The 16,135-nt window shown below is 42.7% G+C and overlaps 1 protein-coding gene across 2 annotated transcripts; it reads left to right on the top strand.

Annotated features, from left to right (window-relative positions):
- The first annotated feature begins 255 nt into the window (after window positions 1-255).
- On the top strand, window positions 256-14,695 carry LOC118572696 (MICAL-like protein 1). 2 transcript variants are annotated; one of them, XR_004943505.1, is made up of 2 exons: window positions 256-1,157; window positions 14,668-14,688. XR_004943505.1 is itself a non-coding variant. In XM_036172480.1 (2 exons), exons 1-2 carry the CDS (start codon window positions 268-270, stop codon window positions 14,677-14,679), a joined length of 582 nt encoding a protein of 193 aa, XP_036028373.1. In that variant the 5' UTR covers window positions 256-267; the 3' UTR covers window positions 14,680-14,695. The 2 variants fall into 2 exon arrangements, 1 of the variants encoding a protein (XP_036028373.1); XM_036172480.1 differs by having other exon boundaries at window positions 256-837; window positions 14,668-14,695.
- The last annotated feature ends 1,440 nt before the right edge of the window (window positions 14,696-16,135 follow it).

The raw sequence follows: 16,135 nt of genomic DNA, 5'->3' as shown, positions 1-16,135 counted from the left end.
CTTTTACTTTCTACAGGACACGTCACTAGTCCCTTGACACGTCTAAAACCAAAACAAAGCCCACGCACGCTGGGGAGGCGCTGCCCGTCCACTTAAAAACGGGTTGTGACCAGAGACTGCCAACGTGGGAAGGGGCGGGACTTCCCCTCGGTGCAACGCCACACCGCAGGATGCACAATACCCGTATCCTGACGAAAACACAAAGTAAAACTCAGACCAAGTGCTTTCAAAGGCGGGAACGTATGCTTCCCCCAAGACACCGGGACGATGGGGCCCAGGCTGGCACGGGCCACCTCGTCACCGCTAACTTCCAGGGATGTCCAGAAGCGGAACTTACAGCCAGACACCAACCCCCGTGGGTGGGAAGCGGCAAAGCAAACCCGCAAAAAACCTACTACGACACCAGGTCCACTTCCGCCTGGCAGCGCCAGCGGCGATCCAAGATGGAGAAAAGAGGCGCAGGCCTTCCGCACCAACGCCCTTCTAGTGCGCAGGCGCGCGCCGAGGCCCCGCCCCTCGCGCTCCCGCCAAGACCCGGCGCGCGCGTCGGAAGTCAGAGACTTCAAGGCGCCGCCTTGCTCTTCCGCCCCGAGGCCCCGCGTTCCCAGGCCGGTTCCGGTTGCAGCCCCGCCCCCGCGCGGGAACACGCCAGAAGGCTTGATATCCGGAACGGGAGGCTGGCTCAAGCGCGCACTTCCGGTGGTGCCTCTTCCCATCTCCCTTGAGGCCCAAGCTCTGGCTCTCGGTGCGGCAGCGCCACCTGGCGCCGAGTGTTCCTCCGCCCGCGGAGGGGCGCGCTTCCTCACTTCGGAACCTTCCAGAGACGCCGCGGCCCGGGTAGGCTTTACGCATTCCGCTAGAAGGGCGGGACCTAAGACTCCGCCCCCGCCGAGTTCCCGCCCGGGAAGGGTTTTGCGGTTACTCTGAACGGAAACAGTTGGAGTCCTGATGTGGAATGGACCTCAAGCGGCAGGAAGTCGGTTTTTTTCCCGCGAAATGAAGCCCTTAGTAACACAGTTCCGGTTCCCTTTTGTTCTGCTTTCTGGTTCCACGTTTCTGGGCCGCAGTCTCTGGACATTGTGCTTCAGTTCCCTCTGAATGGCCTGAGAGCCTCCATTTTTCGTTTCGTGGAGAGATGGCTCTACTTCGTAGCCTCGGTTAGACTGTGCTGTGAAAAGCTTTTGCTTCCTTCCATATCTGTTAAGTGGGTGCTGCGAAAACGAGCAGTACTGGGGATTGAAAATTAGGAAAATTAATAGATGTTTTAAAACAAGTCAGTGTCTCCAGGTTCAGCTCAGAAACGTGGAATACGCACACTGATCGCATGGCGTATTTCCTTTAGATAACGGAAAGCAAGTTTACCCCAGAGTTAGAAAATCAACATAAAATTTCTCTTTGAGAATTCGTGTTTGGAAATCCAGGTTTTTCTAGACTTGAAACATTGTTAGCTATTGTTTTCAGTATTGTCTATCAAGACGCACAATGCAAATTAGTGAAATGCCCCTAAGAACTTATATATTCGTGCTCACTTGTCACCGGGCACTTTTTAAACAGCGGTTGTTTTCCTACTTAAACAAGCAGTCGAATTCAGAAGGCTTTTAAGAAGCCTGTTCACTATAGTTTGTAACTGGGAGAGGCGATGTGGGAAAAGAGCTGGGTAATTAAGGCTTATGGAATAGAGTTCAGGATGGCTTTGTTGAGAGCGCTCGTGTTAGTACTGCCACATTGGCACTGAAACCTGACCAATTAGTAACCTTTCTGCCTGGTGCCACGGAAGTAAACGGAGTACTAAAACCATAAAGTTTGCACAAATGTTCACACATTAGAAAAACTAGTTCACATAAATATTACTCTGTGGTAGAGGGTGCTGTAACACCAGGCATACTAAATGCTTCAGTTATGATGATGCCATTTCTTCACAGTTTCTTGAAAATCAGTAACTGGGAAAGGACAAAATCATTTCAATGATTTTTACACTCTGGAATGTAATTTTTAAAAACCCCTCTCCTCTTGTAACTGGTAATTCCTTGTTTCACTGAGTCATGGCCCCGTACCCCTACTATATAATTTAAAATGTACATCAGTGCTTTTGTTTGTGGGGTGCAAGCTTGCTGAAGCCTTCGCATTCTGAGTTCGACAATGCATTTGACCCTAACTTATCAATAAAATGCCCTGCTCTCTGTAATTTTTCCCTTTACCGCCACAGAAATACAGATATTCCTAAGTAGGTTTGTCGTGTTCATAGCTGAAGTTATTCCTAAAAGTGATTTGTTTATTATAGTAATAATAATAATAATAAAAGTTTAGGCTGTTTACTGAGTGTAAGTTGACTGCTATAAAGGTTGTGTTCCCTTTATTTACAAATTAGTGTATCTAACTGTGAAGACAACTGAATTAGTGTCTTTGTTATGACTCAGTAGGACTTCCATTAGAAGGGGCTGAAGAAATGGCTCAGTGGTTAAGAGCTCTGGCTCTTAATGTTCCCAGCACCCACATGGCAGCTCACAACTGTCTGTAACTCCAATTTCAGGGAGTCCAATGCCAGTGGCACCAAGCATGCACACGGTACACAGACATACATGCAGGCAAAACATCCAGACATTAAAAAATTAAAATTGGCTATTCTGATCTGATTGTTTTTACCCATTAACATGAAAAATGTGGAGTTCAGGGGTCCCTTCCTCCCTCCCTCCCTCTAACCTGAATGAGCCTCCATTTAAAGGGGCAGAGGGAGGTAGCAGGGGAGAGCATAGGGCTTACCTTGTGGTCAAGTAACTTAACAACCACTTACACTAGTGAAAAGAAAACAGACTTTCATCTCTTCGTTTTAAACCCACCTCGTAGTGAAAGTGGTCAGGTTCACTAATACTATAACTTTGCTGTGTTTTGAGAGCTTTATTTCATTGTTGGCTAAATTATATTTATTATGGATATCAACATTGATTTCTTCAGTAGGCATTATATGAAATGATATTGAAATTTACTTTCAATATTGTTTGATGGTATTTGACACACTAATTAGGACTTTCTTCAAACTGGAATTCCTAGGCTAGGTGTAGTGGAGCACACCTGTAATCTAAGATCTCAGGAGGCAGAGGCAGGGGGATCATGTTTCCAAAAACATTTTTCAGTTCATATTCCCTAAATTTTCTAATACATAAATGAATGTGTAATAAGCATGGTAGAAGGAAGTATTTTTTTCAAGGAAAATGGAAAAGTTGACTCACAATATTGCAATGAAACTGTGGACCAGATTTTCTTTTCTTTTGTTTCTTTCTTTCTTTTCTTTCTTTTTCTTTCTTTTTTTTTTTTTAATGCTGACAGTTCCACCATTTTGTTGCTTCTAGCGGACTCTGTAGCATTCATGCCTCCTAATAATGTGTTTAAAGGCTCTCAGGCTTTCTAGTCTTTCCGTGTGATACATTTTAAAATCTCATTCAAGTTGTCATTTCAAGCTGATTTTTGGAAATGAATTTAAATTAATACTGCTGAGTTCATTTGAATGGCTCATGTTCCCCTGTGGTGAGTTAAATTTATTATTGTGCTTTCAGAATGATCTTTCTTACTCATGATCAGTAGGAGACTATATGCTGCCAGTATTCCAGCGTTAGCTGATCTAATTGGATATATGAGTAAATTACAGCATTTCAGGGGGGGGGAGGTGGGGAGGCCAGCCTTGAACTTGTGGTCCTCCTGTTTCAATATCCCAAATGCTAGGATTTCCAGGCATGTGCCATTAAAATGAAAACATTGAAGCAGATGGTATGTTTTTCTGTTTGGGGATTATCACATTTTAAGATTTCCAAACTTTATATGCATGAAACATCTCACATATTTAATATTAAAATATGTCTGTCTGCCAGATTCAGCAGTGACAGATACAAGGCTGCTGTCTGTTGCTGTGATAAACACCACAGGCAAAAAGTAGTATGGGGAGGAAGCATTTATTTCATCTTACACTTCTCTGCTATTCACTGAGCTATCATTACCTGGACCCGCCCACTTGTAGGTAACAATTTACCATATTGAACACTGTAGGGGCTCAAGAGGTTGCTTGGAGTTAAGTCATAAGGACTGAAGCTTGGCTCTCCAGGACCCATATAAATGCTGGATGCGTGTGGTGACCCACCTGCAATCCCAAAGCAAGCTGGGTAGGGAGCCCAGCCACATCAATGAACTCTGGCTTTGATTGAGAGATCCTGCCTCACTGAACAAGGTGGAAGATTATCTACATCAAACTTGGGTTCTACATAAAGATACACCTATATAAACGTGCCCACACACAGGTAGATGGTATACACACATGCACAGTACACATAACAAAAATGGGAAAAAAATTCAAAATGCATAGTTTGTTACTGATGGACAGCAGTCAGAATAGAATGAAAAATTACCCATCTCAGAGACCCATTGGACAAATGACTGCAAATATAAACCTAATGGGTATCTAAAAGAAGAGAGAGAAAAAAGTAGAACTTTGAAGAAATGATGGTCAACTATATATAAAATTCACTCAAACTGATGGAGCATATACTTTAAGTATATTTGTACATTTTATGCCTTGATAAACAAGGTAAACTGCTAAATATAAATACACCACTAATATAAATATAAAACAAACTGCTAAAAACCAGTGAGAAGAGAATCATATTCACTATAGCAACAAAAGTGTAAACTTTAAGAAAACCTTTGCAATATCTGTGACTCACAGTCTAGCATTAAAACTAGAAATAAGTCATCAACTTGCTTCTATCAACAGCACTGCTTACAAGATATAATGACCTCCAGCTCCCTTCATAGAGTTAGTGAAATTCCATGGGAAATCATGATAAATTGTTTCAAATCAGCAAAAACCATTCCAATACAGTATAAGTCTAAATATCAAAAACATCAACATTTTTGAGGGGAGGATAAATGAATTTTATATGCTATAGCAGACATTGAACTGCATAATGCTTTGCTTTGTTTCCTTTGGGAAATGTTCTCACTGTTATAGCCCAGGCTAGCCCTAGCCCCAGAGTCTTCTGCCTTGGCCTATAGAGTGCTGGAATGAGAGGTGTACATTATCATCTGGTTCAGAACCTTATTCTTCTAAAACTTTTTAATTAGCCATTAAATTTCATGTGGTACAAGATGGTGTTTGACACTTTTAAAACTACAGTAGCTAAAATAATATGGTACAGGAACAAAACAAATTTATAAATACAATAGTTTATATTTTTAAAAATACCAACATTACAAAATAATTTGACAATGCAATAATAATTCATCAATTCTGTTGTTGTTCTCAACCTCCCTAATGCTGTGGCCCTTTCCTACAGTTCCTCATGTTGTGGTGATGCCCCCCCCAACCATAAAATTATCTTTGTTGCTACATCATAACTGTAATTTTGCCACTGTTGTGAATTGTAATGTAAATATCTGTTTTCCTGTGGTCTTAGGTGACCCTTGTAAAAGGGTCATTTGACTCCCCAAAAGGCTCATAGCCTACAAGTTGAGAACCCTGCTGTCTTAGGGCCTGGAGAGTCTCACCATGCCCCCACAAAATTGGTTAGAGGGGTGCGAAATTTGCCAGATCAAAGATACCACACTGTCAGTAGGACACCTTCCATACAGTTAAGAGTAATACAGACTAGATAAAAATAATACAGCATGAAAGACTCAAATTACATATAATGTACCTTAGCTTATGGTAAAAATCTTTAATACAATCTGATGGAATTTCATGAGGTCAGCTCTTCTGGAAGACCTTTGTAAAAGCACTCTTAGTGGATTTTGTTGTTGTTTGTTTTGTTTTGTTTTTCGAGACAGGGTTTCTCTGTGTAGCTTTGCGCCTTTCCTGGAACTCACTTAGTAGCCCCGGCTGGCCTCGAACTCACAGAGATGTGCCTGCCTTTGCCTCCCGAGTGCTGGGATTAAGTGATTTTCATATCTTAATGCTTTAGTAGTTGGTTTCCACCAGCTGTCTGTCTGATGGTAGCTGGATGAACTAGTGTTTAAATACTCCCTTCAAGTTTTACTATCAGATAAACACAGCATCCAACATTTCTTTTTCTTTCTTTTATTTTTTAGCTGATGACTTGGGTCTTTATTTTCTTTTTCCAACATTTCTTTTAGGGTTTCACATTTTTAAAAGGCCCCTTGAGCTTATTTTTATCATCTAAACATGGTTCTGATTGGTGGGCAATAATTATTTTCACATCTTGGCTGTGGAAATGATTCTTGATTAAATAATTTGTATAAGGTATTACAGATGTCTACAGCATGGTCCTTGGACTGAGAGTAAACTGAACCAAATCCAGCTACCTTATACTTTGTCACAGTAGTAACAATCACAAAGATAACAACTTCTACCCTAGAAAAGAAAACTTGCTGTCAAACCAGCTCCTGATCTAAAGCATTGTTTCTTAGTTATAAATATCACAGTATGTGGTACCAACGGATTTCTGCACTGTCACTTTTAAAAACTTGAGACTTGTGAAATGTTTAAGCAAAAGCAATCTCTATTTCCTTCTGGGAAGTTTTACCTGAATAAGGAATAATGAAGGAAATTACCAATGTCATGTAGCAGTTCATTCTATGAAGCAAAATCTGCTAAATAGCCGGAATTGTTGCTGACAGATGAGCCCTGGAATGAAAGCCCTGATGGATACACACAGCAAAGTCAACTGACCTCTGCTGAAAGAATGAAGGAAGTGGACCGGAAAAGGAAAACCTCCCTCAGAGGTGTCCAGAACCACTGGACACCTATGAAAGCAGCAGCGTAGAGTCACAGAAGTCACTAAGGAACAACTGTGAATTAAAAACATAAACAAATCTACAACTCCCAGAAGAAAACTTAGAAAATCTAAGTAACCTTGGTGTGCTGGTTGGCTTTTGTGAATTTGACACAAACCTGGACATCTGGAAAGAGGAAATCTTAACTGAGAAAATGCCTTCATCAGATTGGCCTGTAGGCAAGTCTGGGGGGCAGGGTGCACTTTCTTCATTAATGATGTGGGCAATCCCGTCCACTGTGATGGTGCCACCCCCGGCCAGGTGGGGTAACATCCATGTTTGACATGGACTGGTATTCAGAATGTACAACAGACACTTCAAACTCAACAGTAGGAACAAAACTAAGTGAGGTGGTCCCAAACTCTGAACAGATACATTTTCAGGGAAAATATAAGTAGCCACTAAGCAAATAAATTGATTAATGTCATCTGTCGTTATGGAATTGCAAATTGAGACAAGTAGACACCATTATCATGCCTGCTGGCATGGCTAAGGTCCACTTCACAGCACCTTAATGCTGAGGACTTGGACCAAGCAGAGTGATGACTCAGTGCTGGTGATCGTATGAACACAGGAAGAGTGCGTGGCAATTTCCCATAAATGAAACATACTCAACACAGGGTCCTGTCATCATACTCCTTGGTCTTAATGACTTGAAAACTCCACCTGCACATTAGTAACGAGGGAAATGCAACTGAAAACCACAGTGAGATCCCACCCCATGCCCACCAGGACAACTATTTAAAAAAGAAAAGGGAACCAAAGACACAGGTGTTAGTAAATACATGATGGCGTTGGAACCTGTGCTCTGTGTGTGGGAATCTAAAATAGAGTGTTTGCCATGGGAAGCCACCAGTGCGACGGGGCTCAGAAAAGTAAGATGCAAATTGTTCCATGCTGCAGATGCTCTACTTCTGGGGTTATGTACCTGGGAACTGACACCAGAGACAGAGGTCTGATGGGGTGTCCACTGAGGTCCACAGCGACTGTATTGATACCAGCTAAAAATGAAGATAACTAATTTCTGCTGGCAGATGAATAGACAAATGATGCCACAAGACCATAGAGTGGATTTATTTGTTCAGCCTTAGAAAGGGAAGAAATTCTGCCATGTTGTGGCATGAAGGAAACTTGAAGGCATTTTGTTAAGATGAGCCATAGAAATACACCTTAAAAACAAAACCAAATGAAAAAGGGGTGGGGGTGGGAGAGCAGAGAGGTGGCTCAGTGTTTAAAAGCACTGGCTGCTCTTCCAGAGGACTCTTTGGTTCCCTGCTCCCACATGGCAGCACACAACCATCGGTAATTCCAGATCCAGGGGATCTGGCGCCCTCTTCTGTGCACCGTGGGTACTGCATGCACACGGAGCACAGACATACATGCAGGTAAAACACATAAAATCACAACAATTACTTAAATATTAGTCAGGCATAAAAGAAAAATACTGCATTAGATGTATCCAGTTATGTGAAGTACCTAAAGACACCAAATTCATAGAGACAGAGTACAGTGACAACTGCCGGGGCACAGATGACCAACAGTAATGTAGTTTCAGTTTGGAAGCACGAAAGTTTCTGGACATGATGGTAGTGACGGAGACACAACACTGTGAATGTGCTCAGTGCTACTGAATTGTGCACTTATAAATCGATACACAGAATATTCATATTTTAGTAAAGTGAATAATAAAATTATAAAAATACAGCGGGAAATGCCCAGATAGATGTATGTATTAAAACAAAGCTCCGTGTTCTGTGGATGCAGGAACAGACGGCACAAGACATTATACCTCTAAATTAGGAAAAGAACTACTTGATAAGACAGAGCAACCCAAACCCAGGGTCTTCTGTGATTAAAGAATGACTCCCCACCCTGAGCTGCTCTGATTCATGCCTTTCTTTAAAAGTCCCAGGATGCCCCTGGGCCCATGTGTTTATACAACCATAGCCCTTTTCTGGAGGTATTTGACATTCTTGATAAAAAAGACATTAGCAAGAGGTGGGGATGGCCAATCTTCCAACAAAAACCATTACCGGCTTTCCAGTCCTCAGCTCTGAATTACGTGCAGCTGATGAATATTCTCAGCTATGGTTGACATAGTTGTGGCAGCTGGAATAAGGTGTCTTGACCCAGCATGCCAGCTCAGGGAAGACACCAGATCTTAATTGGTCACAGGACCATTGGGTTCATCTTTCCCACCATGTTAATTCCTTGCTGAACAAGGTGTCTAAAATTACGAGGTTGTTTTGACTTGGGGGCACCATAGGCTTAATGCCCTGATATGTGACTCCTAGCATGTGCACTAGCCCCATAGGATTGTCCCCATGTCCCCACCCCCATTCTTTCTTGAGTAAATCCTAATGACATTAGTCCTCCTGACATACATATAGGATAATGGTGTGCAACAACAAGTCCCCCTGTTTGGCCAGTTTCCTCAGAGCTTCGTCTGTGTTCCTCAGAGTTAAAATCTTGAAGCTTAAAGGCTTTGTGCCATGATTACCAGGTCTACTTTATAGACCTGAATCCTTGTGAAACCTTCCACATCTTAGAGGTCCTAACATCACCCTAAAAGATGGAAAAGACTAGCTTCATTTTGAAGACTAAAAAACAAATATTCAAATTGGCAACAGTTTTAATCTTCTTTACCCTTAGGTTGTGGTCACACACTGATCATATAGTTGGCTCTACATGTTCATTGAGGATTTCAACTCCAGATCACTATTCAGAACCTGCCTGTCTACACTGATGCTCCTCAGGCTTAGGACACAGCGGCGAGTCTTAAAACGGAGGTTGTGATTTACTAGGCCTGAAATGGAGCCTCAGGTTCTGCATATTTAAGTTTCCCAGATGCTGCCAAGCGGCCAGTCCATAGACAACAGTGTAGGAAGGAAGGAAGGTTCTAAAGCCGTGCTTCCCATACGGTATCCTCAAGCAACACAAGGCTATTAAGCACTTGAAATGAACTAGCTTCAGTTGCTTCAAGCATAAAATGCACACCAGATTTTGAAGCCTTAGCCTAAAATAAAAGAATATGAAATATAATTTTTATATTGAAATGATAGTTTGAATTTGTGGGTTTGAAAAACCCACAACACCCATGCCAAGCCCAGTCTCCCTCTCTCTGCCTCCTGCTTGTGGATCAGATGTGAGCTCTCAGCTGCTGCTCTACTACCATACCTGCCTGCCTCCTGCTGCCATGCTCCCTGCCGTGATGATCAGGGACTCACCCTCTGAAACTGTCAGCAAGCCCCCAGTTAAACACTTTCTTTTATAAGTTGCCTTGCTCATGGCGTCTTGTCGTTGTAATAGAAAAGTAACTAAGACAAATATTTTTAGTAATTATATTGAGTTGGGTTTGTTTTTTTTTTTTTTTAAATGCACTGTGAAAAATAAATTTGGAGAGTTTACGGTGGTGTTCCAGTTTGCTTTTCTGTTGTTATGATAAACACCAAAACCAAAAGCAGCCTGGGGAGGAAAGAGTTCATTTGGCTTCCACTTCCACGTCATAATCCATAATTGAGGAAAGTCAGGGCAGGAACTCAAGGGAGGACGCTAGAGGCAGGAACCATGGAAGAATGCTGCCTTTTGGCCTGTTCTCCATGGCTTGCTCAGCCTGCATTCGTACACACATGCCCAGGGAATGGTGCCGTCCTCATCAATCAACAGTCAAGACAATTGCCCATAGACATGACTACAGGCCAAACTGATCCTGGCAATCCCTCATCTTTTCAGGTGACTCTTGGCTGCATCAAGATGAAAATAAAAACTAACCAGCCCCCCCCCACCACCACCAAAAAAAGAGTTTTACATATTTACTTTCTCCTTTGTCAAGTGATTATAGAAAACTTAAATAAACGTGTGTAGTTCATGTTGTACTTTGCTTGGACAATGTTTTTCTAGTGCATCTTCCTGAATCCTCTCTACCCATTTATCATTCAAGATACATTACCTGTGTAGCTAAAAGTCTCATTGAGAATTGGTCTGTGTAGGGAGGGCCTGAAAAACCCACACTGTGCCATTCTAGTTGTCTGTTTATTCTCCTTGTAGATGAGTCCGTAGAAAAGTGTCTATTACTTAATAGGTTCTCAACGATGACCATCATATAATTTTGAGCCCCACACATCTACTCTGTACCTCAATGTTTTTAGCACAGTGTGTTTAAAACATGAGGTGCCAGATTAAGGTCTAGGTCAAGTCCTGCCAATCCCGTGCCTTGCTCATGGTAGTTCTCAGTGTCTGAACTGTTGTCCTCTCTGCTGAGGGACTTCTCAAGGACTTTAATATAAACCCAATCAACACAATTAGGAAGTCAAAAAAGCCATCATCCAACGCATTCCAAAAGGAGATTTGGGGATTATCCACACCAGTGATTTCCTCTGTTAGGGTAATTAAAAGTTGACTGAAAGAGAATTGCTTAAAAAGAAAGGTGGAGATCGACATGGGGAGCTTGAGAAAGTTCTTGGCTAGAAATGTTTTACCATGCATGGCTTTTTTACTCATTTTCAAATGAATTCAGGGCCTACTGACTGACCCCACTTCCTGGTACATCTTCACTCATTCATTTTTTTTCACCCATTCATTCACTCACTTTTTCTCCAACCTTTTCAGCCCCCTCCCAGGTGCAAACCTTCGATAAATAATTTTTCTGGGCACCGTTTATTAGTCAGATACCAGTAACCCTGGGATTCATAACAGCCTAAATACAAGGGTATTAAATGAACAGCAGTTTCCAGATTCTGCTCTTGTCCACTCTGGTGGTTTGCTCTACTTCTCAGACCAATCGTTATGCTTTGGTATTGAAAGGCCATTGTAAGGGAAACAAGCCCCCCCCCCCACTAGCTCTGCTAATTGCAGATTCAGTGGGAAATACTGCACTCTGCCCCCACGCCCCATATCAGAAAAGTTAGCCCACCATGCTGTGCAAACAGGATGCTTGCCAAATAACCCCTGGGGTTGTGTTTGCAAGATAAATTGCTTAAGAAGAATGCTTGCCAAATAACCCCTTGCTAGATAAGCTTGGAATTCGTTTACCCACCCAGACTCTGAGAAAAGACCGTGGAGACATCTGGCGTCTAGGTGTCTACACTCTGGGTGACCCCACTCCCCTGCCCTGGTAGAACTGCCTCATAAAAGGCCTGTGAGCCTTAAACTCGGGGTCACCAGCTACTCCTCGCGCTGGTGCCCCACGAGCTCGTGCTAAAAATAAAGCTTCATCTGTGACCCGATATCGGAGTGAAGCTCTCTGTTTTGTACGCCGACCCTAACAGTATCATCTGCAGAGAATTTCAGGGCGACCTTAACACACCCAGTCCTGGAGTTTCTGTGAGGGCTTACATTGTTTACAACCTGCAACTGTAAAAATAGCTCCTGGTGGGCTGGAAAGATGGCCCAGCCGGTAAGAGAACCTGGATTCAGTTCCCAGCACCCACATGGTGGCTCACAACCATCTGTAACTCCAGTTCCAGGGATCTGACACCCTTTTCTGGCCTCCCCAGGCACTGCATGTACACAGTATACAGCCATATATATAATAATTTTAAAAAGTAAAGCACTATTATTATATTAGCAATATTAGTAACTCTTCACACTTGCCTAACATGGGTGAAACCCTGAGTTTAATGCCCAGCACTTTAAAAGATTCATTAACATATGTAGTTAACATTTTTTGCATTCTGGTAAAGTTTAGGATTTTGTGTTTCTTTTGTTCTGAAGACATGAGTGGCTCCTGGGGGTTGTGTTCTCCCTGCCCTGTGTGCTTTCCTGCTGTGCCCAAGAGCTGCAGTGTTTCACTTTGCAGCAAGGGCAGGCAAGTAGTTTGCCTTTTGTCTCCAGAGTCTCAGGCTTGTCCTTGTCACACAGACCAGAAGATCTAGTTAATAAAGATTAGCTGGAGTCACATTTTATCATTTTTATTAAATAAAAACTCACTCATTGGAATGCCACCTTGCTTAAGAGGTAAACATAAAATGCTGATTGAAAACTTATTTACAATTCAAAGTATGTTTATTTGCATATGCTGCATGCAGATATGTATGGCTGTAGATGGGGCTCATTCATCCCCCACCGTAACTCAAGTTCCTGTCTCACCCACAGGCTGTTCAGTAGTTTCTAAGGCAAACTGGCACTTGTGCCTGGATAAACTGTACATAATGGGAGAGAGGGGCATTTTTGTTTCTAAGTCTCATTTCCTGGCTAGCATCCTAACACATTTATTGCTTTCTGTTTTCTGAGAAAAAGAATCTCTTTGATGCCCCAGTGTCATCTTATCTTCAGAGAAAAATGATTCTGCTCATTTCTCAAGACTGCACACAGCTGGGTATCTGGGAACATCCCATAGACAGGCTTCACACATGGCAATCATTATTCTATCAATGATGACATTGGAACAAGACAAAATTTATTTCTTGCTCTGAGATGTATGGAAATTATTAAAGCATAAAAACATACCATTTGGCTGGGTGGTGGTGGCACATGCCTTTAATCCCAGCACTCAGGAGGCAGAGGCAGGCGGATCTCTGTGAGTTCGAGGCCAGCCTGGGCTACCAAGTGAGTTCCAGGAAAGGCGCAAAGCTACACAGAGAAACCCTGTCTCAAAAACCAAACCAAACCAAAACAAAACAAAACAAAAATCTACAGTTTGGACATCTTCAAGCTCTGAGTGACCAAGGAGAGAGACCAGTGTTACAGTGATGTTCATCTACTAAAGTTCTTTTATTGTGCATTTTATATATCTTTTTAAAATTAATTTATTTTTATTTTATGTGCATTGGTATTTTGCCTGAGTGTATGTCTGCATGAGGGTGTCAAATCTTGGAGTTACAGACAGTTGTTAGCTTCCATGTTGGTGCTGGGAATTGAACCTAGGTCCTCTGGAAGAGCAGTTAGTGCTCTTAACCACTGAGCCATCTCTCCAACACTGTGTATTTTATTATATATTTCATATTCATGTTATGCTGCCCATATTATAGACTGACTGTGTGTAGAACTCTGTGGCAATTGTAGATCTGTTCACCACTTGCTTCTTTGTGACATGAACTTGAATTATATAAAGCTGAAACTGAGTACTTAATTTGTCATCTATGTTTGAGTTTGTTTTGTTTTGTTTCAAATATTTAACTGAATTAGCAGATTTGGGTTAAAAAGCAACAAAACCAGGCAGGACATGGTGGGCAGGCCTATAGTCTGAGCTCTCAGGAGGCAGCAAGAGGAAGATGCCAACTTCAGGACTGCCTGGATTAAGAACAATAACAAACAAAATCCCCCAAACAACAAAGGCAAATGGCTTGTGTAGTAGACTATTTTAAGGTGTGTTACTTTTGTTTACATTTCATTAGTTTAACTCTGTGAAGCTGTGTTACTGTGCCTGTCTAAAACACCTGATGGTCTGATAAAGGGCTGAATGGCCAATGATGAAGCAGGAGAAAGGATAGGCGGGGCTGCCAGGCGGAGAGATCTGGAAAGGGAGATGGAGAAGGAGCCAGAGAAGGGGGGGACAACAGGAGCCAGTCACTCAGCTGTACACACAGCAAGCCATGGAGTAAGAAAGAAAGAAAGGTATACAGGAATAGAAAAGGAAGAGCCCAAAGGCAAAAGGTAATTGGTTAAGTTAAGGAAAGCTGGCTAGAAAATAAGCCAAGCTAAGGCTGGGCATTCATAATTAAGAATAAGCCTCCATGTGTGATTTATTTGGGAGCTGGGTGGTGGCCCCCCCCAAAGAGCAAAAAAAGAAAAATAACAAAAACAAACAACAGGCTTGTGTGGTAGTTTGAATGTAATTGGCCCCCATAAGTGTGTAAGGAGTTGTACTATTAGGAGGTGTGGCTTTGTTGGAGTAGGCGTGACTTTGTTGGAGCAAGTATGATAATCAGTCCATTTGTTTGTTTCCTTCAGATCAAGATGTAGCCAGCACCACGTCTGCCTGCATGCCACCATGATGATAATGGGCTGAACTTCTGAAACTGTAAGCAAGCCCCAATTAAATGTTTTCCTTATAAGAGTTGCCGTGGTCAGGGCATCTCTTCATAGCAATAGAAACCTTAACTAAGATAGCTTGATACTTGCATCAGCTTTGAGATTAGTAGATGTAGAATTTTGCTTGAAAAACTGCATTTTAGTTATTTATGCAATTAATTGAAGCATTCCTTCTTCTCCTCCTCCTCCTCCTCCTTCTTCTTTTTTTTTCCCCAGACAGGGTTTCTCTGTGCAGCTTTGGAGCCTTTCCTGGAACTCACTCTGTAGCCCAGGCTGGCCTCAAACTCACAGAGAACTGCCTGCCTCTGCCTCCCGAGTGCTGGGATTAAAGGCGTGTGCCACCACCGCCTGGCCAAAGCATTCCTTCTTCTATGACAGGGACTCATTAGTCTCAAGAGCTAAGGAAACTTAAGCAAGGCTCAAGTAGCCCAGACAGTTGTAAGAGTCACACAGTGGTGAACAGTTGAGGGGAGAGAAAATCTTCAGAGGAACTGCCTGCAAGCTGCACAAAGAACTCCAGAGAAGTAGTCGTTGCTCACATGGGTGGACTTGTCAGTGACATGGCAGCCTTGGAGTCACGGTCCTGAAGTGACTTCACCTCAAGCCTCAGGAAGCTGGTTCACTAAGCTAGGCTTGAGTGGAATCCTGCCCTTGGTGTGTTATCATTGTGGTGTCTGGAATGAACAGACATGCATTGATGTTTCCTTAGGAAGAGTCATGCAATGCCTGCACATGAATCCAACCCTCTCTAATAGTTAAGTAATAAAAATTTGTTTCAGGAGCTAGAGAGACAGCTTAGTGGTTATAAGCACTAGCTGCTCTTGCAAAGGACCCAGGTTTGATTCCCAGGACCCACATGGTAGCTCACAACCATCTGAAACTCCTGTTCCAGAGGATCTGATGCCCTCACCCAGCCTCTGTAGGCATTGCACACACGTGCTGTAAATAAGACATGGGCAAATACATGAAATAAAAATAAATATTTTCAAAAAAGAATGTTCCCCCAATCCTGATGCTCTGGCATTCTTTTCTTTGCGTCTGGGCATGGGTCAACTCTAGTTACCTTGGGAGAGTGGAATCATAGAATGTGTCCGTTGGAACTCCCTTGTCTGATTTAATGTCTTCAGCCATCACCCCTAGTCATCATTTGTCAGAAAAGCTGTAATGTCCCACTGTCTACTCACCTGCCAACAAGACACCTGACAAGCTTCTGTCTTTACTGTAACTCAAGCTTCTGCCAACACGAGTGTGTCAGTTACCTTTCTGCTGCTGTGATAAAGCACCAGGATCAAGGCAACGTACAGAAGGAAACTTTACTTGGGCCTGTGATTCCAGGGGGTTGGAGCCTCTGGTGACAGAATAAAGGCGTGACTTCTGGAGCAGGAAG

Source organism: Onychomys torridus, chromosome 22, assembly GCF_903995425.1.
Source record: "Onychomys torridus chromosome 22, mOncTor1.1, whole genome shotgun sequence".
Taxonomy (NCBI): Eukaryota; Metazoa; Chordata; class Mammalia; order Rodentia; family Cricetidae; genus Onychomys; species Onychomys torridus.
The sequence above is the reverse complement of the archived record's forward strand: the minus strand, read 5'-3'. Positions and strand labels throughout refer to the sequence as shown.